The sequence below is a fragment of the Oreochromis niloticus genome, linkage group LG8, assembly GCF_001858045.2.
Source record: "Oreochromis niloticus isolate F11D_XX linkage group LG8, O_niloticus_UMD_NMBU, whole genome shotgun sequence".
Taxonomy (NCBI): Eukaryota; Metazoa; Chordata; class Actinopteri; order Cichliformes; family Cichlidae; genus Oreochromis; species Oreochromis niloticus.
Genome location: NC_031973.2, coordinates 4,149,831 through 4,174,172, shown reverse-complemented (window position 1 = coordinate 4,174,172; position 24,342 = coordinate 4,149,831). Strand labels below are relative to the sequence as shown.

The 24,342-nt window shown below is 41.3% G+C and overlaps 2 protein-coding genes across 3 annotated transcripts in view; one reads left to right on the top strand and one right to left on the bottom strand.

The window, feature by feature from the left end:
* Positions 1–200: 200 nt before the first annotated feature.
* On the top strand, positions 201–4,347 carry LOC102080818 (keratin, type I cytoskeletal 9-like). The gene is made up of 2 exons (XM_005453687.3): positions 201–393; positions 2,189–4,347. The coding sequence occupies exon 2, from the start codon at positions 2,331–2,333 to the stop codon at positions 3,291–3,293; it is 963 nt and encodes a 320-aa protein (XP_005453744.1). The 5' UTR covers positions 201–393; positions 2,189–2,330; the 3' UTR covers positions 3,294–4,347.
* Positions 4,348–17,679: 13,332 nt separating this feature from the next.
* fmnl1b (formin-like 1b) overlaps positions 17,680–24,342 on the bottom strand; it is a 39,097-nt gene continuing 32,434 nt past the window's right edge. The window contains exons 22-27 of one of the 2 annotated variants that reach the window (XM_025909864.1): positions 23,845–24,008; positions 23,594–23,695; positions 23,394–23,477; positions 22,359–22,473; positions 20,455–20,534; positions 17,680–18,463 (exon numbers count right to left, since the gene is read on the bottom strand). In XM_025909864.1, coding sequence (XP_025765649.1) covers positions 18,458–18,463; positions 20,455–20,534; positions 22,359–22,473; positions 23,394–23,477; positions 23,594–23,695; positions 23,845–24,008 — 551 coding nt within the window. In that variant the 3' untranslated portion in view covers positions 17,680–18,457. The remainder of the gene's footprint in view (positions 18,464–20,454; positions 20,535–22,358; positions 22,474–23,393; positions 23,478–23,593; positions 23,696–23,844; positions 24,009–24,342) is intronic. The other variant, XM_005453688.4, reaches the window with a different exon arrangement.

The following is a 24,342-nucleotide window of genomic DNA, read 5'->3' as shown; positions in this document are numbered from 1 at the left end:
CCTCCGGCTCAGCTGGACTGATTTTAGACACTCAGTTCCTGAAAAACACACCTTATAAACCTCTTTATCAACATTATATTCTTTTACAGTTTTATTTATTTTTTTAATGCTTAAACATCACTTACAATCAACTGCTCTCCCTTTTTTTTTACTTTTGCATGCTGAAACACCCCCCCCCCTTTTTTTTTTCCCCCTAGAGGCATCTGGGACTGTTTTAGTAACAGCCCGGCCCTCCCTGCTTTCACTCTTCCATTTCCTGCTTCCTCATCTGAACAAACCTCACGCTCTGCATACGTTACTTTATCTGATTCCATGTGAACGACGCCTTTCTAGGCATCATTGAGCCGACAGCAGTCAGAGATTCATTGAAATAAGTGGGGCAGTCGACAGACAGTGAGTACAGATGAACTTACAGAAGCACTGAATTGAAACTCCTGCTTCCTTGTTAGCGGCACGTCAAATTTAATTCCTCATTGATAACAAGTTCATGCTTTGTACACTTTTTTCCAGACAAAAACTTCAGCTCGTTGACTCAATTTAACACAAAACTATCAAGTTAACTTGTTCAGGGATCCAATAGCAGCTTTGTGTGCAATTATATATGTCAAAAGCCAAGCTCGAGGAAAAAAAACATATTCTGAAGATTTATTGCCACTTGCGCAACTTAATTCCTCGCCGTCACATAAGTAAAAGTGCCTGCTCTGTGAAGAGCTGCCGCAGATTCACGATTTTACAGGTACCTCTGCTCTCAGAGCTGCTCGCATGAATCAACCTTAATTTTGACACTTTGGAGGGCGTCGGTCAAAGGAAACCTGTTTTAAACCATATAATTTGCAGAGTCCACAGTTATTGGTTGCTTTGTGAGATTAGTGTAATGTTTAGCAACTCTTAAACAACTGTGGATCCTAGGGCACGTTCTGAAGCCTCTGCACTCCTGTCCCATTAGTCTGTGGTACAGTGTCATAACTTTTTAGATTGATAAAAATTAAAAAGAAGAAGGAAAAAAATTATAACAACAAACTGGAAAGGAAGTTTGTAAACAGACGTTAACAACAGCGTTGGCCAAAAGAGGGAAACTTCAACTTATACAAAAAAGCCGCTCATCATGCAGCGAACGCGTAATTGCACATACTGCTGAAAGTCCTTTAAAGCACGCCTTAGAATTCTTCAGCTGTTTAAGATTTTTTCAGTTTCAAAGTGAAGCCACTGATAAACCAGTCCATTTACCTGTGCAGAGTTGAAATAACAGCTAGAGTTAAACTGGCAAACTTCACTTTCAAAAAGTCAAGAAGAGAGATCTACGGATGTGTAGCACAGATCAAGTCTCATTCATTAAAAATACGCTATTCAGTGGGAAGTATTTTACTCTGAACATCATCTCTACTATTCATAGATTAACAATAATATTGAAGATATAATTATTAATGTATATTAGATATATTAATATTTATATTATTAATTTAATTTAAAAAATTAGGCTCCAGTTTGTTTATATAAATGGGGAGTTCTATTCACACACTAATGTTAGTTATGGGGTTCCACAGGGTTCTGTGTCGGGACCAGTTGTTTTTATAATATTCATGCTTCCCTTATGCTATGCCCTATTAGAAGGCATAGCATACAAAGCAGTCCATATATACAGGACTGTGCAACAGTTTTAGGCAGGTGAGGAAAAAATGCTGTAAGCAAAGAGTGCTTGCAAAAATGTTAATCATTTATTTTCATCAATCAACAAAATGCAGTGAATGGATAAAAGAAATCTAAAACAAATCAATATTTGGTGTGACCACCCTTTGAAGAACTTACCACAAATCTTCTGTGGATGTAGGCTTCCTCACATCCTTCTGTCTCTTCATGTCAGACAAACTCGATGATGTTGAGATGTTGTCTGTGGGGGCCAAACCATCACTTCCAGTACTCCTTGTTCTTCTTTACACTGACGATAGTTCTTAATGACTTTGGCTGTGTGTTTGGGGTCGTTGTCCTGCTGCAGAATACATTTGGGGCCAATAAACAATCATATTTCTAAAAGCATTCTTTGTTTACAACATTTTTTTCCCCAGTCTAGACCAAAAAGTTTAGATTCCCCAAAAGATCAAGTTGATTGAAGCATTTTTTCTGCACAGAACTTTTTAGTTTATGGTAGTTTATCTCACAAGTTTCAGATATTTTTGTTTCTGACTTGCAGGAAGAAAAAAATATTAACCTCTGCCTTTTCAAAGACAAGCCTCGATTCACGCATCTTAAACAACTTCTAAAGACCTGAACTCTCGACTCTGATCACCAAGATTTCTTCAGATTTTTTGGGGGGCGGCAGCAGAAACTTAAAAATGTGGAGCACATTTAGATTCAACACTTCGGCTGACATCAGTAAAAATCTCAGAGCAAGTCTGGAGAATTTTGTGAGGCTGTATGGCCAACGCAAAGATGATCTTCAGCAAGCTTCTGAGCATTTCATGCATGCAGCAGCTCTAGTTGATAAAAAGCATGAGGATTTTGATGACAAGACGGCCCAGGCTCTGTTAGGTATGTTTGGAGGGGCTATTGGTACAGTTTTTGGGGGTGTTACTGGTGGTGTATGGGCTGCTTTGGGAGCAGTTAGTGCAGCAACTTATGCCAAGTTTTGTGGCAACATTAATGCAGCTAGTGCAACTGTGGGCTTTGTAGGCGGTGTCTTTGGGGGAGTGGTGGGAGGAGCATTTTCGGGGCTTATTGGTGGATTACTTGGTGTTGCAGCTCTAGCAGCAGGTAGAGAAGTTCATGGGATCGTGAGTGATTCAATATGGTTTACTGTTGGCTTTGCCATTGGTGGTGCAACTGGTAGCACATTTGGCGGGTCAGTTGGTGCAGCAGGTGGTGCTGTGGGTGGTGGGTTTGGTGCTTTGCATGCTACAAAAGCTGCAGTTTATCTAGTCAGAAAAGCCATTGATTTTCCTTCTAAAACAAAAGTTCGAAAAGGAAATGGAAAGCTAAAGAAAGAAGTAGTCACCATGCAGAAAACTGGAGCAGATTTCATTAAAAGCATCAAACCGCTGGTGGACGAGCTAAAAACGGTGCAAGAGATTTGTGACCAAATGGCCTCCTGTGACGCTGTGAAAGGCGTCGCTAATCAGACTGCAAAGACTCTGGCTGCAGTGAACGCAATGGAGAAAACGATGAACGACAGTCAGATGGAGGCAGACGAGTCAGAGTTTCTCCGCTGTGTTAAAGAAGCATCGAGCCAATGCAAGATAATCGCCGTGGAGCTGCAGATGATGAGAGAGGAAGTGGAGAAACTTCTGGTTTCACCGTAGAAACACTTTGCTGTCGGTGAAACAGGAGCTCTGAAATGTTCTGTCTTGATGGTTTCATCTGTTTTACCTAGCTGTTTGTTTTTTATTTGTTTATTTGTTTATTTGTTTCTGTTGTTAACTGCTCATTTTGTAGTTCTTATATGCTCTTCATACAGAATCAGCTGTGTTAATATACGTCGGTTGTCTCATCTTTATACAAAATACTGTTATACTTCATTTACAGAGAACAGATGAGACATTATACCTAAATTCAGAATCTGCATGTTACACTGGCAAAAACATTAAAAAAAATCTCTAACAAAAATTTTAAAGTGGAATGACAAAATGACAAAGTTAAAAGAAATTAAAAATAATTAGAAAAATAAATGATCTGGATCTAAAGCAGTTATACAGTAAAGTGAATATTTAACATCTAAATAAATTAAATAAAGTCCTAACAGCTATTCCCAAAGTGTGGGGCCTGCAGTACTGTCATTGTTCTGAACGAAAACAAAAAATACCCCTTTGTAATTAAATGTGAAGTTTCTGTTAAAAACTTTAAATGCTAAATACAATCAAAAAAAAAAAAGATTTATATATAATAAAATAGATGAAGTAAAAAGGGTTTAGTAAAAAAAGCTGTTCTAAAGCCTCTAAGCTTGGAGTCTCAAACCCGCGGTCCAGGGGCCCCTTGCGGCCCACATCACCCCTACTTGCAGCCCACAGATTGATGTGGAGAAAAAAACAAACAAAACACAACATTTTCAGAAATATTTATGGCTGTTTTCTTGTTTGTTTGTTTTGTACTACTTGAACACTAAAGTAGCCCTCGATGAGATGACAGTGCCAGTAGTGCCCTGCAGCAAAATCTTAATCTCCTGACAGTCGTGTTGAAAGAGAAGTTTTTTGTTTTTACATTATAGCAGCAGTCAAACAGGATCTATAATACATGGAACTCATGTGTACCCAGTCAAAGAAAACAAAGAAGCTCTGTTTGTTTTTAAAACATGTAAAGATTTGTTAAGTTTAAGTGTATGAGGCTGTGTTTCAACTGGATTAAAAATGTCACTGGGGAGCTGCACTGATTCTGTTTTTCTGTCTAGGATTTGGCTGTAATGGTTGTAAATTTCCTCAATATGGAAATGATTCTGGGAATCCTGTTTTCACTTCAGCTTTATAAACTGAGCCACTGTGACCATGCTGACACTGCCACTGAAACACAAATTTTTATAGCCACATTAACCAATTTTTTTTTCCCCTATGAACTTTAACCACTTTAGAATCACCAACTGGCTGAACACTTGTGTTTGGACATAAAAGTTCCTAGCTCGCGTTTTTTGTGGAACCTCTTAGCTGTTGCTGTGAGGTGTCAGCTAACCACTGCATCATATGCCCTACTATGCAGGAACATTAAGAGCTCACTATCTGGAAGCAAATAAAGCGCATAATACAAGACATAGTGAGGAATAACCTCCTACATGTTTAAGTTGATTTGTTACAAATGTAATTTACAATATTCGCCTCAATTTTCAATTCATTTTTTTAAATATAGTGCCAATTCACAACAACAGTTGTCTCAAGTAGATTGTATTGGAGATTATGTATCGGAATTTCAAGAGCAGGACCACACCTCCAAACACGCTCCTTCCGGTTGTCATCTACATAGTGTTGCGAAATCGATCAATGTAGAGCAATGAAACAAACCACGGAGGCCCCAGAAAAGTGCAATCAAACGGTGAGTTTATTAATACAGAACAAGAAATTACAGCATTAGTCTTCTCTCTCTCTCTCTCTGCTAAAAATACATGTGGAGAACACTTTTAAAGCAATGGGGTATCCGCCCCCCCCCCCCCCCCCCCCCCCCTCCCCCTCCCCATGGCGTCAAATACAGGTCAAAAATACATTATGTACAGTCATTGTTTACAGACAATGGTACATCTTGTACATTTTTAATGGCTAGACACAGACATATAACTTCTCTTTTCTATAACACCTACCAAATAAACTTCAAGCCCCCAGGGTCTCTGAGGCCGGTCACTAACTCTGGTCATCAGTTACCAAGTAGACCAAAGGGCAACAGGTTACAAAAAGAAGCAGAAGACACTTGGGCCTTCGCTCAGACCTGTCACTAAATTTATGTGTATTGTAATTATGCATGCAGTCAACCTTCTATGTTCTACAGTGAAACTTAAGACCCTTTTGGATAAAACATCAACTCCAAATCAGCACAGATATGCAACGTGTGTAAAGTAATCATAACTAAGCCTGTAAATAGAAAAGGTCAATGTGATGACAAACATCTTCAATGCAATATGAAGCCTGTAAGAAATATTACTAATCAAATAATGCTGTAAAACATGTTATTAATGCAATTATAATAATGCAGGTTATATGGCAGCAATAAAAGAATTTCTGAATCTCCACATTCCCTCTTTTGACATTCCAACAAGGAATGTCACCATACCTCGTGTTGTATCACTCCCTGCCCCACTCTATGGGTTCTAAGTCCATCATGTAGATGGACTCCACCCGTCCGGGGTTCGCAACCCTCGCCATTATCATTACCAACAATCCTCTGACACAAGGAATGATACAACAACCACCAATGACCAGTATTCCCAAAAGTACAGTCAAAGAAAACATCACTGACATAGCCACACCTTTCCATCGTCCAAACACAGAGGTCATCCAGGACACCAGTGTATTTTCGATACCTGAGTGCTCATGCATGGTTTTAGACAAAGTTTTCAGGCCCTCCAGAGCTCGGGTTACTGAGCCATCTGGGGCAGTATTATTGGGGATAAAGGTGCAGCACATGTCTCCGAACATGGCACACACACTTCCCTTCTCTGCCAACAACATGTCCAGGGCCATTCGATTTTGCACTCCCATCAGCGAACTTGGACCCAATTGTTCTACGAACCCCACCATGGCGTCCCTGGTTAGGTTAGAGAGTCTCAGCAAGTTGTAATGAACATAGTTAATGCGGTCAACATTCTTATTAGGCGTTACCCAAAGAAATATACTTTCAAATCCTGCAGCTACCGGATTTACCAGCTTGTACTCGTCTGGAACTCCCCTGGGCACTCCTATGGAGTCTATCCAAGTCGGTGAGTTCAGGCGAGGATCATAAGCATGTGTACCCTGGGTCCCTCTTTTGGCCAGAATATGTCTCTTACGTCTGGCTGCTAAGGTACGTGTGTTGTGTTCTGGAATAGTCTTTACCTGGTTCCCAATAAGCATGAGAGGAGCTCCTAAAAATACATGTGGAGAACACTTTTAAAGCAATGGGGTATCCGCCCCCCCCCATGGCGTCAAATACAGGTCAAAAATACATTATGTACAGTCATTGTTTACAGACAATGGTACATCTTGTACATTTTTAATGGCTAGACACAGACATATAACTTCTCTTTTCTATAACACCTACCAAATAAACTTCAAGCCCCCAGGGTCTCTGAGGCCGGTCACTAACTCTGGTCATCAGTTACCAAGTAGACCAAAGGGCAACAGGTTACAAAAAGAAGCAGAAGACACTTGGGCCTTCGCTCAGACCTGTCACTAAATTTATGTGTATTGTAAGCATGCATGCAGTCAACCTTCTATGTTCTACAGTGAAACTTAAGACCCTTTTGGATAAAACATCAACTCCAAATCAGCACAGATATGCAACGTGTGTAAAGTAATCACAACTAAGCCTGTAAATAGAAAAGGTTAATGTGATGACAAACATCTTCAATGCAATATGAACCCTGTAAGAAATATTACTAATCATAATGCTGTAAAACATGTTATTAATGCAATTATAATAATGCAGGTTATATGGCAGCAATAAAAGAATTTCTGAGTCTCCACAATAGGTTCCCCGAGTTCTACAAGCTGTTCATCCTTGTTCACGTGCCTCATCCTCCCTCCCTCCTTGATCTCAATTCTTTAACTTCTTCATTTCTATTTAGTGCATGGGGATCTGCCAGGCCCGGGTGCCATCGCCAGCCCCCTTCAGGGCCTTCCCCAAACCGCAGCTCAATTTAAGTCAAAGCATTCACCTTTACCTACTAAAACACTGTCAAACCTAAAATGAGGACGTGGGCCCAGCTAGTGAATACCTATTTGTAAGTTGGGGACAAGGAATGAGAATAGGAAATTGTTGGCATGCTACTACGCATGTAGTTCTAGTGAGATTGGTACGTGAAGAGGATATATGGATAATCTATGGATTTTTTGACACCCAACATCAAGACTAACATCAAAACAACTAGTAGCTCAATGGTCCAACATCTGGAATGGTAAATGGTAAATGGCCTGTATTTGTATAGTGCTTTTACTAGTACCTAAGGACCCCAAAGCGCTTTACACATCCAGTCATCCACCCATTCACACACACATTCACACACTCGTGATGGCAAGCTACATTGTAGCCACAGCCACCCTGGGGCGCACTGACAGAGGCGAGGCTACCGGACACTGGCAGCCTCGCCACTGCTATCACAACTAGGGATTGACACGGTACAACACAAATGCTATGACAAGGTGGAGCCATGACATCAGGTCAGGGGGCGATATCATCATCCACACCCTCTGAGACTGGGTAACAAGCCACAAGAACAACAGATCTTTCAAGGTGTTAAATACGAAAGCAGCTGAAAAGAAAGAGAAGATCAGTGGCTGACTACCAAGACTAGGTAAAGTATACTAGAAGATGTAAATGCAGCATCACAAAAATATTTATGATCACTGAAACCAACCAGCTGATCGATTTCACAACAACAGTTATCTTTGGCTACAAAACGAACAGACACAAGGAGCAGTACCAAGTTGAAGCAACAACTGTGAAATCTACACAACCACAGATTTCTTAGATTCATCAACACAGGCTGGAAACCACATCTCACATGGACACAAAATAACCATCACAGCACTTCTGAAAGAATTAGTCTACTGTACAGTTGTCATGGTTCTGAATTAGTTGACCCAGCATTTTGAGTTTATTGTGTTCTTGTGATTTATTTGTGTTGTAATGTTTCAGTCTTCTATTGTCGTTTTTATCCCTACAAAACTAACTTTATTTCTCATGGCACTGATCCAAACTTCCCCAGAAACATTCTTCAGTTATTCAGCTTCAAGCTATAAACAATTATTGGAAATGTGCAGGGCCATCCAGCATGTTCCAAAAATGCCGTAGTAGATTGAGATCTGACGATTGTAAATGCCTTTGAGCACAATAAACTCATTGCCTTCTTCAAGAAACCAGTTTTAGATGAAGTGAGCTTTGTAATAACTCATATTATCCTGCTGGGAGTAGTCACCGGTATATGTGTACGCTGAGTTATTAGGTGGGGTGGACAAAGCCACGTGAGAAACTGAGATTGTTGTGGCTGAACTCAGTTCTGCTCAGTGTATCTGCTACAGGTAAGAGTAAATTTTACAATTAGGCAACGAAAGTGTGAAGTGGGCTTAGTGAAAATGCCAACATGTTGTCACTATTTAATCAACATTCTTCAAATGAACAAATATGTTGGGTACACCGTATTGTGTAAATATTTAATTTTGTGTACAAAATGTGTGTATTGTTGCAAAATGTCAAAGAATATTAACTAAACTGTAAATATATCCATCCATCCATCCATCCATCCATTATCTTCCGCTTTATCCGGGGCCGGGTTGCAGGGACAGCAGCCTAAGCAGAGAAGCCCAGACCTCCCTCTCCCCAGCCACCTCCTCCAGCTCATCCGGGGAACACCAAGGCGTTCCCAGGCTAGCCAAGAGAGAGATAATCTCTCCAGCGTGACCTGGATCTGCCCCGGGGCCTCCTCCCGGTGGGACATGCCCGGAAAACCTCGCCCAGGAGGCGCCCAGGAGGCAGCCTTGTCAGATGCCCGAACCACCTCAGCTGGCTCCTTTCGATGTGGAGGAGCAGCGGCTCTACTCCGAGCCCCTCCCGGATGGCTGAACTTCTCACCCTATCTCTAAGGGAGAGGCCAGCCACCCTTCGGAGGAAGCTCATTTCCGCCGCTTGTATCCGCGATCTCGTTCTTTCGGTCACTACCCACAGCTCGTGGCCATAGGTGAAGGTAGCGACGTAGATCGACCGGTAAATTGAGAGCTTCGCTTTTACGCTCAGCTCTCTCTTCACCATGATGGACGAGTGCAGCATCCGCATCACTGCGGCCGCAGCACCAATCCATCTGTCGATCTCCGGCTCCCTTCTCCCATCACTCGCGGACAAGACCCCAAGATACTTGAACTCCTCCACTTGTGGCAGGAACTCATCCCCGACCCGGAGTGGGCACTCCACCCTTTTCCGGCTGAGAACCAGGGCTTCAGATTTGGAAGTGCTGATCCTCATTCCCGCTGCTTCACACTCGGCTGCGAGCCGTTCCAGTGCGAGCTGGAGGCCATCACCCGATGAAGCCAACAGAACCACATCATCCACGAAAAGCAGAGATGAGATTCTGAGGCCACCTAAATCCAAATCCAATTTATTTATATAGCACATTTAAAAACAAAAGGTTTGCCCAAAGTGCTGTACAAAAATAAAGTGTAAAACACAAGATAAAACCACTGACACTTGCATAAAACATAATAAAACACATAAACTATCAATATAAACACAACACATACAAATATCAACTCACGCCAGTCTGAATGCTATTGAAAAAAGGTGTGTTTTCAAAAGCGTTATAAAAACAGGAAACGAAGATGCCTGTCTAATATTTAAAGGAAGCGTATTCCAAAGTTTGGGGGCCATAACTGAAAAGGCTCGCTCTCCTCTGCATTTGAGCCTTGATTTTGGGACAACCAACAGCAGCTGGTCAGCTGATCTGAGGGTCCGTGAAGGAATATAAGGCTGAAGTAACTCGGAAAGGTATGGGGGAGCGAGACCATTAAGGCATTTATAAACCAGTGTTAAGACTTTGAAATTAATTCTGTGATGAACAGGAAGCCAGTGAAGAGAAGACAGGATAGGTGTTACATGTTCATTCCTGTGGGTACCAGTTAAGAGGCGGGCAGCAGCATTTTGAACAAGCTGAAGACGAGCAATAGACCCTTGGCTGACTCCAACATAAAGTGCATTGCAATAGTCAAGCCGTGTTGAAATAAAGACATGTATTACCTTCTCCATGTCACGTCTTGACAAAACTGGCTTCAGCTTTGTTATTTGCCTCAGCTGGAAAAAGCTTTTTTGCAACACCGAATTAATATGTTTGTTCAATTTAAAATCTGAGTCCATAATGACTCCCAGGTTTGTCACATGCTGCTTGATATAAGACCCTAGCCAACCACAATTTACGAGCGGGTTGCATGAAATATTATTAGGTCTAAATACAATCACCTCCGTTTTACTCTCATTGAAACTCAAAAAGTTCAGAGCCATCCAAGCTTTGACATCTTCAAGGCAGTTTAAAAGGATTTGGATGGAGCCTGGGCCATTTGATGCTAAAGGCAAATAAATTTGGCAGTCGTCTGCGTAACAGTGAAAGGATATTTCATGTTTTCTATAAATAGACCCCAAAGGGAGCAGGTATAATGAAAAAAGAAGAGGGCCAAGGATTGAGCCCTGGGGCACCCCACAAGAAAGGGGGTTGAGGTGGACTCAAAATTTTCAACTTTAACACTAAACGTTCTGCAACTCAAATATGAGCGAAGCCAATCCAGTGCTGCACCTTTGATCCCAACAAGGTGTTCCAAACGAGAGATAAGAATATTGTGGTCAACAGTGTCAAACGCTGCAGTAAGATCTAAAAGCACAAGGATCACGGAACTTCCACAATCAGTAGCTAAAAAGATATCGTTAAAAACACGTAAAAGTGCTGTTTCAGTGGAGTGTAGATGTTTAAAACCAGACTGAAAAAGTTCCATGATGCCATTAGCATCTAAAAATGCATTCAATTGGGTAAAAACAATTTTTTCCAATAACTTTGAAAGGAATGGAAGCCTCGAAATAGGGCTAAAATTTGAGCAAACTAAAGGGTCAAGGCCAGGTTTTTGTAATAAAGGGCTAACAATTGCATGTTTAAAACCATCAGGAACCACACTGGAAGTAATACTGCTATTTATAATACGAGTACACGAGCTTTAAACTCATGCACAAGAGAAATGTCAAATAAAACAGGTTTGTGATCAGAAAACACGGAATCCCCAATTTCCAAATTAAAAACAGATAAACCACACGATAACACCAGGTCAAGAGTGTGCCCCTGCTGGTGTGTTGGGCCTTGTACAGACTGTACAAAGTTAAAAGACTGAATAAGATTTAAAAACTCCTGAACAAGCAGTCCATCAGAGCAACAGACATGAATATTAAAATCACCAACTATTAAAATCCGATCATATTTAGGCACAATGTCAGCCAAGAAACATGAAAAGTCATTTAAAAAGTGTTTGTTATACTTCGGTGGTCGGTAGATTACTGCACACAAAACCGGTTGAAGACGTCCCAGTTCAAACATCAAAAGTTCAAAACTGGAGGGGGGAACCGGTACATGGAGTTTGTTCTGCCTTTTATAACTTGAACTGAATATTACAGTTGTAAACTGCCCTAGAGCTCCCTCTAGTGGCTGCTTTGTAATATGGGTTTGGTTACTTTAGGAAGGGAAAAAATGAGAACGTGAAGAAGAAATCAAAGATGGCGGAAAGTGATGCCGTAATGTTATTGTTCTAAGCCAATACGGACCTTAAAATGTTGTTGCCTTGGACAAGATATGTCTGTAAGTATGAGTGTCGATAAAATAATTATTATCTTTTGTTTTGTGTAAAAATGGTACGATAATTTGTACATTTGAAAGTCTTATCTTGTTAGCTTGCAGTAAGAGTGTAACAAGCTAGTTTATAATGTTAGCTAATACAATATTTTGTACTTTCAGTTTTACGATGGTCAAAGAGAAGGCAATGGTCAGAGGCCATTCTTCAATAAATCAGCGCAAAAAGGAAAATAAGTCTGGTTTTTGGAGCATCGTTATCTCGCTGTCTAGCTGGTGAAACTAAGAGACTCAGGGCGAGGACAGCATAGAGTTGCTTGCAATTAAAGTTATTTTTAAAAACTGTCAATATTCCTCCTCCTCTACCCGACATCCTTGGAGCATTTAAAAATGAGCAGTTGGAGGGCAATAGTTCAGAAATAAAGCTAGCTTCACCAATTTTCATCCATGTCTCAGTCACAAAAAGGAGATCCAAACCATTTGAAGAAAAGAAATCGTTAATGACAAACGTTTTACTTGCTATGGACCGGGCATTTATTAAAGCCATCCTCAGTGGAACTGGAGTCTGGGCAGAAGTTGTCTGTGAAGCCCAAATTAATGGGCGCAAATTCACAAAGTTTATTCCACGACGCCCAAGACGTGAAAAACATCGGCGAGCAGGCTCACGTCCACCCGAGCCTACGACAGGAACCAGACAAGGGGCAACATGATCCAGGAGACGCCTTGGGATGCGATGGAACAGACTATAATCCACTGGAGCAGCCGCTAGAGAAAAAGCAAGGCAAGCTTTAAGCTTCACTAGCCAACCGGCACGTTTACCGCGGCGTCTGCGACGATGTCAGAAAATATTGAAGATCAAAAAGTTTTTGGCGTTCATATACCAGTCGCGAGTTGATTTGGGTGGCACAAATTGTAAAAAACAAAACAAACAAAAACACACACCGGCGCCATCATTGATAAAAAATGATGGCGGAGGGCTTTCACTTGGCTGCACCTAGAAATCCTGTCCATAAAAATTATTATTAACAGAATCGGTGACAAAGGGCAGCCCGGGCGGACCCCATCCCCCGCCCGGAACGAGTCTGACTTATTGCCGGCAATGCGAACCAAGCTCTTGCAACGGTTGTATAGGGATCGAATGGCCCGTAGCAATGGGGCAGACACCCCATACTCCCGTAGCACCTTCCACAGGACACCCCGAGGAACACGGTTGAATGCCTTCTCCAAGTCCACAAAACACATGTAGACTGGTTGGGCAAACTCCCATACGCCCTCAAGTATCCTTGAGAGGATAAAGAGCTGGTCCAGTGTTCCGCGACCAGGACGAAAACTATCCGCTAGTCGAACCTCAGATACAGGAGGAAAAAAGCGAACTCTCCTTTCCAGCACCCTGGCATAGACTTTCCCAGGGAGGCTGAGGAGTGTGATCCCACTGTAGTTGGAACACACCCTCCGGTCCCCCTTCTTTAAAAATGGGGACCACCACCCCGGTCTGCCAGTCCAGGGGTACTGCCCCTGATCTCCACGCAACATTGTAGAGGCGTGTCAACCAGGACAGCCCTACAATGTCCAGAGTCATCGGGAACTCGGGGCGGACCTCATCCACACCAGGGGCTCTGCCACCAAGGAGGAGTTTAACTGCCTCAGTGACCTCGCCCCAGGAAATTGGTGTTTTTTTTGGTTCAGGGTTACCACCACGACAGGCACCAACCACCTTGCGGCCGAACCTCAATGCAGCAGCTTCGGCAATGGAGATGCTGAACATGGTCCATTCGGACTCAATGTCCCCTCGGAATGTTTTTTCATGCTCTGCTGGAGGTGTGCGTTAAATATCTCACGGACTGGGGCCTCTGCTAGGCGTTCCCAGCACACCCTCACTACGCATTTACACCGGGTCTGTCCAGCGTCCTCCCCTGCCACCTGATCCAACTCACCACCAGGTGGTGATCAGTTGACAGCTCAGCCCCTCTCTTTACCCGAGTGTCATGAACATATGGTTGCAGGTCTGGCGATACAATTACAAAATCGATCATCGACCTGCGGCCTAGAGCGTCCTGGTGCCACGTGCACTTATGGACACTCTTATGTTCGAACAAGGTGTTTGCTGTTGCCAAACTGTGATTTGCACAGAAGTCCAATAACAAAACACCGCTCGGGTTCAGATCAGGGAGGCCGTTCCTCCCAATCACGCCCCTCCAGGTCTCACTGTCGTTACCCACGTGAGCACTGAAGTCTCCCAGTAGGACAACAGAGTCTCAAGGTGGAGCACCTTCCAGTACCCCACCCAGGGACTCTAAGAAGGCTGGGTACTCTGAACTGCCACTCTGCGCATAAGCACAGATGACAGTCAGGACCCGTTTCCCGACCCTAAGGCGCAGGGAACAAACCCTCTTATCCACTGGGAAGAACCCCAACGTACAGGCAGCAAGCTGAGGGGATGTTAGAATACCCACCCCAGCCTGCCACCTCTCACCAGGGGCAACTCCAGACTGAGGCAGAGTCCAGCCCCTCTCCAGGAGACTGGTTCCAGAGCCTAAGCCATGCGTAGAGGTGAGCCCGACTATATCTAGCCGGTACCTCTCAACCTCACGCACTAACTCAGGCTCCTTCCCCACCAGAGAGGTGACATTCCATGTCCCAATTGCCAGTCTTGGTAGCCGGGGATCAGTCCGCCAGGGCCTCTGCTCCTGACTGCCGCCCAGCACACAATGCACCAGACCCCTACGGCACCTCCTGCGGAGGCAGGCCCACCACCCGGTGGGCCTGCGGGAGGATGGGCCCATGTCCCTTTTTCGGGCTGTGCCCGGCCGGGCCCCATGGACTAAGGGCCTAAGCCCTCGGGCACCCTCCCCGGGCTTAACTCCGGGGGGGGGGCCCGGTAACCCTATCCCGGGCAGGGTAAACTGTTCCCTCGATAACTCAGAAAGATTAGGAGTTGCTGTACGTTATAATATATAACGTACAGCAACATCTGTGACAGATGTGAATAATTTTTTTTTCTCTAACCATTTTATTTCAACCATTGGTTGTGCTGAAAAGAAACCTGATGAATATTAAGATAACCCAGCTTTACAGAGTCCTTTAATATAGAGCAACAGGCACTTTAAAAGTCTTTAAAGGCTTAATGAAGCCCTTCAAAATTAGTAAGATGCTATTTCCTCACCAACCTATGAATTATGTGTTTTAAGGTGTGCGCTTGTGAGTTATACAAGGCAGCCAAGCACAGCAGCCACAGTATCCAGGGTCAAACTGATTGAAGAGATGACACTATTCAGCCCAATCACAACAAAGTGTGTAACATGATGGGATGTTATGCTTTGCCTCTCCATTGGGTGAAATGGACACACATTAAATATATATAATATAAAAATATATCAAAGTTAAGAACTCGTCAGTGACCAAGGAAGGTATAAAGTCTCTAATTCAGGCTCCTTCTATCCCAGTGTTAGGAATGTCTCTTTAAACATTTTTAAACATGATGATTTTCATGTTTGCTTGAAATAAAATATCTCCCTCTGCTGGTACTGCAGCTTACGGCAACTTGCTGCAACTCCAGCATGTGTGTTCATTTATTGTCAACCTCTGAGGGAGTAGAGTTGAGGTAGTTGTGCTGTACTGTACAAGCTCATGGCATTGAAGATGGAAAAGAGGAGGAAATATATCCCTATACTTGGAGCACTTTGACGAATACATTTCATTACAGTAGATGTCTTTCTAAGAGCGGTGTAATCCATTATTGTGAATTTAAATATTGAAATAATCAGACAAACAATGGGTTTAATGGGGAATACTGTTAAATGTTCATTTTCTGTGCCGTATGTCAGAACAAGATCCAGAATGTGATTAAAGTTTACATTTTGAGAGAAGCCGAGTGAGTCTAATAGCAGGTTACATGCAGTGCTGATAACATCTGAGAAATCAAGTAGTGAGTGCTGAGTAAGGTCCAGAAGGACTTTTTACCTTACATTAAATTATTAATACAAGTTGTGATAACTTAAGATAAAAATCAAAATTTATTTAACTATGATCGTAAATGAAGAGTTGAAGAACGAAGCACTAATAGACCATAACAGAGGCTAAACTAAAATGGTAAATGGCCTGTATTTGTATAGTGCTTTACTAGTCCCTAAGGACCCCAAAGCGCTTTACACATCCAGTCATCCAACCATTCACACACACATTCATACACTCCTGATGGCAAGCTACATTGTAGCCACAGCCACCCTGGGGCGCACTGACAGAGGCGAGGCCCTCTGACCGGTGGCGCCAGTGCGCCAGATGCTGCCTAACACATCAGTAACATTATCAGTGACATAGGACAAGTATACTTTAAATACATTTTGCAGGTTCTATCACCACCAATTACTTTTTCCAATATTTTATTGTATTATTGCTGCGTTTACTTGTATTTGATGTTCACTGACGAAATCTCAAAATCCAACATATTTCAGTTTTTCTTCATCTGGTGTGTTAAATATTCATCTTCATGTGCTGTTTCAAACTGAAACAGAAACAGTATCTGATTGTCTGTCCTGACCTCGCTCCTCCACTTCCTGCCTCCTCCTCTAAGACGCAGGCTTTGCTTCACCTACTTCTGTTTGAGTGCTCTCCATTTCTGGTAAATCAATGCGATTCTGCATTTTAGCTTGCTTTTATAAATAAATAATGGTCCGCAATATGTGTTATTGTTTATCTAAGGTTAAATTTAATTAGGTCAGATAATGTTCTATTATGTCTTAATATATAAATCTTTAACAAACCAAGATCGTAATCCATAGTATGACTGTAACTGTGGGTGATTCTCTGATCATTAATTCTTCAAAGTTACCAAATTAGTACATCAAAATTTTCAATTTACTTTTATTTTAAACTATAAAATAAAAGATGAAAAAGCTGAAGCTGGTGGTGAAACAACATTTTGTCAAACACTGGACAAATTTAATACATCTAACTTAGAACTGCGAATGGTTTTAATTTTCTGCTTTAACGATTCAGGAAAATCAGATCTTGATTTTCTTGTGTTTGCGAGGAGTGCGGGTAATAAAATCTGTTTCTTACATACACTGTGTTTATTAAATAAGTGTTACAGGATTTTGGAGTCTTATAATTACTTTTACTGTTATAAAAATCTGACTTCAAATCACATTCATATTATATATATTATGTGTTTTATATTCATGCTCAAGTATGTCATTATTTAGACAAATTTCCTTGTAATCTTCAATGAAATGTTTCATGTTTTGTCAATTTTAAATGTATTTGTAAAAACAGCACACACACAGTGCTGTGCTAAAGTCTTTAGGCACCTCCTATTTCCATCTGTAAAACTCGGTGGAGGCTCTGTCGTGGTTTGTGTCTGCATTTCAGCCGGTGCTGTTGAAGAACTTGTCAAAGTTGATGGAATGGCAAACTTTGAGAAGTTGATCCAGCATGTGATACTATCTGGAAAATCTGGCAACAGCTTCATTTTCCAGCATGGTAATGATCCCAAACACACTGATAATGCAGTAGAAGCATATTTGGATAGAAACACATACAAAGTAACTCTGTTGGTGGTAGATTGACCTCCTGAGAACCCAGACCTAAACATTATTTCTTTAGGTGAATATTAAGAGAAAAACCCAATTACATATTTTTATTACATTCTAATTTTAGGATAAAAAAAACAAATAAAAACTAAACAGAATAAAACAGACAAAAAACCCCAAAACAGTATAAAATGTTTTATTTGTTGAAATGCAGAAGCAAAGTAGAAGCTTGTTTTTGTACTTACACAGTAATAAAAATAATTTAAATATATTATAAATCTTTCCCATAATTTTTGAGATCTACTACAGACACGGAAAGAGTGATGGGACGCTGCAATTAAAATTCTGTTTAAACTAAAACTAATAAAAAAAAATATCAAAACGATCCATGAGTGGTTTGTCTATCAGTTTCTTGCCTTTGAAGATGAATTTTCTGGCGAGGCTGTGATGTCTTAGCGGCAGTAATGAAGCGCTCGTGTTACCTCTCAGCCGAGTGGCTCGCTCTTCCATGTAATTGTCTTGATTACCTCGTATGGCATCCAGTGTCATTAGCGCTGAGCACAGCTAATAATTCGCCCTCTTTAACATTTAATTACTCAAATCACAGAACATTTCTACAGTCAGTTTGAAGTTTATCCAGAGAGGCGCTCTAAAGCAGCAGGTGTGTGTGTGTGTGTGTGTGCGTGCGTGCGTGCGTGCGTGCGTGTGTGTGTGTTAGCTTATGTTTTTGTCTCTTTGGGGATCTTCTTGCATGCATTTCCAACCCTGCATTCGTCCACATGCTTGAGAGTGATAAGACTGTCACCATAGTGAGTCAAATACGTTGTGCTTGTAAAGCCATGATGAGGAGTCCAGTCCGTGCTTCAGAGGGAGATGTCTGAGGATACCTGCAGCTGTTGCCCTGGTTTCCACTTGGCGCTGCGTCGGCCGCCGTCCCCCCGTCTGTACGGCTGATTCCTCAGATCTGAGGACAGAGAACAAACACGAATAATCCACCTGAGACGAGAGGCTTCGGAACAGCTCGCTGAAAGATGTCAAAGGCGAACTACGGGCCTATGGGGTTTCATTTACTGAGCCATAAAATACATATTTCTACTCATCAAATTGGCCATGAAAAAACACAAAAACAAACAAACAGGAAAATGTGTAGACGTCTGGTATGAAAGAGTCACTGCCAACCCATCCTGGCTCTTATAAAATCTTAATTAGAATCTGTGTCAGACATGGATAGAGTGTGGGACAATGAGCCCCTCAGCATAAGCTTTTAAAAGACCCACAGAAGGCACCAGCGTGTTCTTTTGCATTTCACTTTCTGTCTCTCAGTTGTTTTTCATGTCTTTGTGGTACTTTTGCACATCTTTATGGGTGTGCGAATCTTTGCTGTGTCTCCCGTCTTTTTTAAAAAACCTTTAAACCTTTTTCTGCGTCTTTCTCACCTTTGTCTCTTCACAGGTGTGATGTGATGTACGGTTAATCTTAAAAGGAATCTATTATGCTGATTTCCAACTTTGTGTTTTTGTTCTTGGACATTACAGGAGTAACTTTAAAATCATTATTATGAGCTGTGAATGCTGTAAAGAACTATATGAATGTACTGTGATTTTTAGGCTGGTCACTTTCTTTCTTGCTGTATTTTGTGTTTTTTAAGGTGGTTTTCTTATGTCCTTCCATCGTCCTGTTCTCACAGACCTATTACGCTGAATTCCAGATCCATATTTTTATTCATCTTGTCAGTAAGATAACAGAATCATCCCAATACTGAGTGAGGATCATGTACCTACTCGGACATTAAAGGGGATCCATTCTGCTTTTTCAGTGCCATACTCAGTCCTCCTGGATTTAGCCTTACATAATCTGAGTATCATCTTTTATTGTACTCGTCCTTGGTGCAACCCTTCAGCTCATCCAAAGCTATACTGCAGCTCCTCCATCATTTAAGCTTTCTCTTTTCTGATTGGCTACACAGAATGTTTGACCAGTAGGTGGGTAGGGTGGGCTTGTGATGACTGATACATACACTGACCACCATGAACCTTCCTACACTTTTCAAACGACTAATAGAAGTATACTTTTGGACAGCATAGCGTAGTACAGAGATGCCGTACGTCTTGCACCACAGATTGAAATAAAAAGAGAAGAGCTTTGACAGTTTTTGGGTGAGTAAATGAGTTTAAAAATCACCGTTATCAGTCTAAGAATTAGCCTATATCTCCATTACTGTTGTTTGTGCAATTTAAATTCAGCCTCTAAGACATTAAATGATGTTATTTAACAAGCCTGTGAAACTCTTGAGATTAAGAGTCTCTTGTGCTGCAGGCCTACATCGGCAGGATTAACTACAATTCGAAACTCCAACAGCTGGATGTTGTGTGGCTCTGAAACCAGGACCCACTAACAAATGAGGCAACAGTGCTAAATGTCCTTTACTTTAGTGCCCTTTAATACATCGAATATATCTTTATTATCCGAGCACTCTAACAGTACATGTGAAAGGAAACAAGGAAAACATAATAGATCTCCTTTAACCTTTAAATCCAAGAGGAGCTATCTACAGCATATTCTTGTGTTTTAGTTTGAGCTGCTCTCCTTCTCTTTGAAAGCCGTTTAAAGTGTGTCAGAAAACCTCTGGAGAGAACTCAGTCACGAGGCATAAATCCAATAAACAGCACCCAAAATATTCCTTCAAGGGCAGACTGTCTGGGATACAGTTACATTACAGAAGGCAGAGCAGGACAATTTCTATGCAGTTTTAGTACATTATAATGTGTTTCTAATATTTTTGTGTTATTATTGTTATTCACTGTTGAGTTTGTCTCATGTCCATGACTGGAGCGCAAATAGAAGCTGGGCTCAAAGGATTATAAGTGACCTCTACACTCTGTATCCACCATCTCTTCCTGGTTATAAATACAATGACAGAGTCATGATCAGCAGGAGCAGATTTGAAGACATCACCTCTTCACTGAAGACGGAGTCGCAGAAGAGACGAGAGGAACGTTTGGCAGAGCGAGCCGTGAAGGGCACGGATTTAAGAGCTGAAGACAGAAGAGAAAAAACAACAGGGACAGGAGGAGAGGAGGGACAAACAAGGGCACAGGAGAGGGATGTAAGCCTTAGAAGGAGAAACTAGTGAAAGTTTGTTGAACTAAAGAAATTTTAAAAAGAGCACTGCTGGAGAGGAAATAGGAGAAAATGTTAATAAGTGCAGATGTGAGATTAACAGCTGCTTAGATAAGAAAGTAAAAACACTGAGGAAGATTAGTGTGAAAAAGTGTGTGACAGCAGAAGGTACAGAAAAAAAAAAAAATCATGGACTAGAGTGTCCATCAAAACTACAGATGGAAATCAGGAGATAGTCGGCTTATCTTAGCATAAGAACTGGAATCAGCGCTCAGTGACGAATTCTTGCTGTTGGGAAAAATCTGTACTCCCCAATCGGTTGGGGAGTGGTTGTTGGAACCAGTGTTGGTCAAGTTACTTGAAAAAAGTAATCAGTAACTAATTACTGATTACTCCCCCAAAAAGTAATCCCATTACTTTACTGATTACTTATTTTCAAAAGTAATTAATTACCTAGTTACTTAGTTACTTTTTAAAAACACGATTTACAACCTGAATAGGTGATAAAGCGATAGATCTTTCAGCCCAATTCTACTTTTTCTGCATAATCCATCATACAAAATGTAATCAAATGGAAAAGTCTCTTTTTAAAACTTGTTTTATTAGTTTTAATCTTTTAACTTTATGCATCAAGCAAAAATTAAATTATATGCAACATTCTCTGACTGGAAGAAATTTGTTTAACATTTAAACCTATTTTCTGCACATTCCAGCACATAAAATAAAATATGTTTTTGTGTTTACACTCACTCTTTCAAATAGATGCAAGTGAAACACAGCAGAAAATAAATAAAATCAAATACTCAGCGGACCTGTTGCTCTATTTTCACCTGTATAGCAGGCGGATGTTTACCCTGGTGCAGGTGTGCCACAGCGGTCAGTGGAAGAATCCGCGAGTTTCTCTGTGAATTTCTCATTCCGTGGTAGCGCACTCGGCGCTTGCTTGGAACTTAAGGGGTTTTTTCGCTATAAAAAGAAGTTTTCTTCCCACGCAGTGAACAGCGGACACTAATGTTTTTGTCACTTTTTACAGAATCAAACTCAAACTAATGTCAGTACTTCCACGCTTTAAACGCTGCACACTCATACTCTCTCCGCACTCGATATATTATCCATTGTTGATCTGCAGACAGCTGTTGTCACGAACGTCGCACTCGCTTACGTCACTGTCATGAGACACTCTTGCAAACAAATCACGGTTTTAGTAACGCAGTAACGCAGCGTTCCTACAGGAAAGTAACAGTAATCTAATTACCGTTTTTGCAATAGTAATCCCTTACTTTACTCGTTACTTGAAAAAAGTAATCTGATTACAGTAACGCATTTCGTGCCCATCTCTGGTTGGAACACAACACAAACAAGTGCAGAGAAACAGTTTGTGGCTTATGTTGATTTAGCTGCTGCCTTTAAAGTTTGTAGACAAAACAAACAAAACAAAACAAATTAAGAAATCGAGTTCTAATTTATAAAAAGTGATCAGTTTAGTTGTTACCTAGTTAATTAGAAAGCATTAGTGTCTAAGTGTTGCTATGTTAGCAGCTAGACTTCACTTGATACAATGTTTGATTTAGTTGTCACAGTGTAGCTTTAGCACCACACTAACCTGTAACTGCATAGTTGCCTCTTTCTGTTGCCTTGGCAGCGTGAGCTCTTTCTCTAACTTTGTAATTAACCCCTCCTGATAATTGTTGATAACGGTTCACAACACAGATACAAAAAACAGACAGGTTGTTGTGTACCTGTGATAATGTCCTCGATGGCTCCGTCTTTCCCCTCCCTCACCAGAGGAGACATCTGCCTCTTCTTCAGCTCTGCTATCAGGTCCATCTGGGGCGCTCTGGGCATCATGGGACCCTGAAACAAAAATCAGATTTAGTTGAATATTTTTTATAACATGCTTTGAGAGTATTAGTTGTTCTTTTCATGTCCAATAGTCTGGTTGTTTTTATGTATAAAAGTTATAATCTCAAGCAATTTCCTTCATGTGTTTTACATTTTGGAAGTCTGATAGTTGAAGAAATACACGCAGTCAGCAGAACACAGAAAACCGATCAAATGTTTGAATTCGAAAATTAAAACAAACTAAAACAAAAAAAATTGGCCATTTTAAGAAAGAAAAATATTGTCTTATTTTGAATTTGATGGCAGTGCAGACCATGTTTACCACCTTCTTTAATAACAGTTCATATATGACTGGGAACTGAGGAGAGCGGCTCTGGACTTTGGGACAGGAATGTTGTCTTGTTCTGGTCTGATAGAGGACTATAGGCACCAAATGTCTTTAGTGGGTGGAGATCTGGACTTCAAGCAGGCCATTCCAGCTTCAGGTGTGTTCCAGATGCAATACTGTGTATACTTTATGGTAGTTTATCTGTCTTTGGACTAGTTGTGGGTAGTTGAGATGGCTGACCGGGAGCATCGCACAAGTTTTTTTGTTAATAATTTGACCTCCAAATGGCATCAGTCTTTGTACCTACACATTTCTCTAAAGGCAAAGCAGTTTTCCTCTAAACTGAGATAGTTAATGTCTCTTCACTGAGAAGAAGTACTTTTTAAAGGGTGGTGTTTCCCTTGCTGAATGCCACTTTTAAAAATCGAAAAAGAAAGGACTGACAGATAAAGTCTGAGGTCTACTGCAAGCTTTTAAGGTGTTGTTGCAAAATGACATAGTGAAATGGTCTAATTATTCAGGAGAAAATCCTCTTTATGCGCTTGGAAAGTTTTTAGACACACTTGAAAGTACTTTTCCTGCACCGACTGTTTATCGTTCCCACCTTGTTCCCCATGACTTCAGGTTTAGGAGGAGTTAAAGGAGCCTCGTGTTGCTTGTTTCTCTGCTCGATATCCAGCTCTGCTTGCTGTCAAACACAAAAACAATGTTTCTGAGGTCAGATTATAAACAGTCACTGATGGCTGCAGGTGTAATGTAAAAGCTCTTGGTGCATATCGGTGAAGCAGCTGTCTGTTATCTGACCTTGTACGCTTTGATGAATCTGATCAAAATAGGGAAGAACATAGAGGGCGGCGTTGTTTTGGGGTTTTCTCCGAAGTACTCCACAGCTGAGTCATAAGCATCCTGCAAGAGAAGGTAAAAAATATCAGGTCATGATCATGATCAGCCATGGACTGACCAGTACTTCCTGTTCCTAATGTCGACAGAGACAAATTTTGGATAATTTCCTGAGGGATTAATAAAGTATTCTGATATTGATAATTAAATCCGACCTGCGCGGTCTTTCCATCGGCTATGAGACAGTTGAGCAGCTCCACGTTGCTGTTGAGAAAACTCTGCAGCACAGGATTGTCTTTTTCTATGGAGAACTCCCTCTTCGTCCCCTCCATGCCTCTCTCCAGAGCCCGAAGGTCCTGCAGGATACTGTCCACAGAAACTAAAAGAGACAAAGACTTCAAGGTGAAGTTAGAGCTTCAAATTAACATTCATATCATTGCTTATCAAACAGCAATTAGATTATGATGTACTTTAGAAGACTGAAGGTGTTGCATGAATAAAGTGATTCTACTGCTGTCGTAACTCCTCGTGAGCATTTGCCATTTCATCATCTGTGGTATTAGTTTTAAGTAAAATGTACGCTATTTAAATGTTATTATTACTGTTAAACATGGTCAAACTTTTGAAAGTATAGCCAATAACTCTGGCTTGCACAGGTTTTATCCTCTTGGGATTTCCTAATATGGTCATCTCAGACACCCCAGTCAGCATCT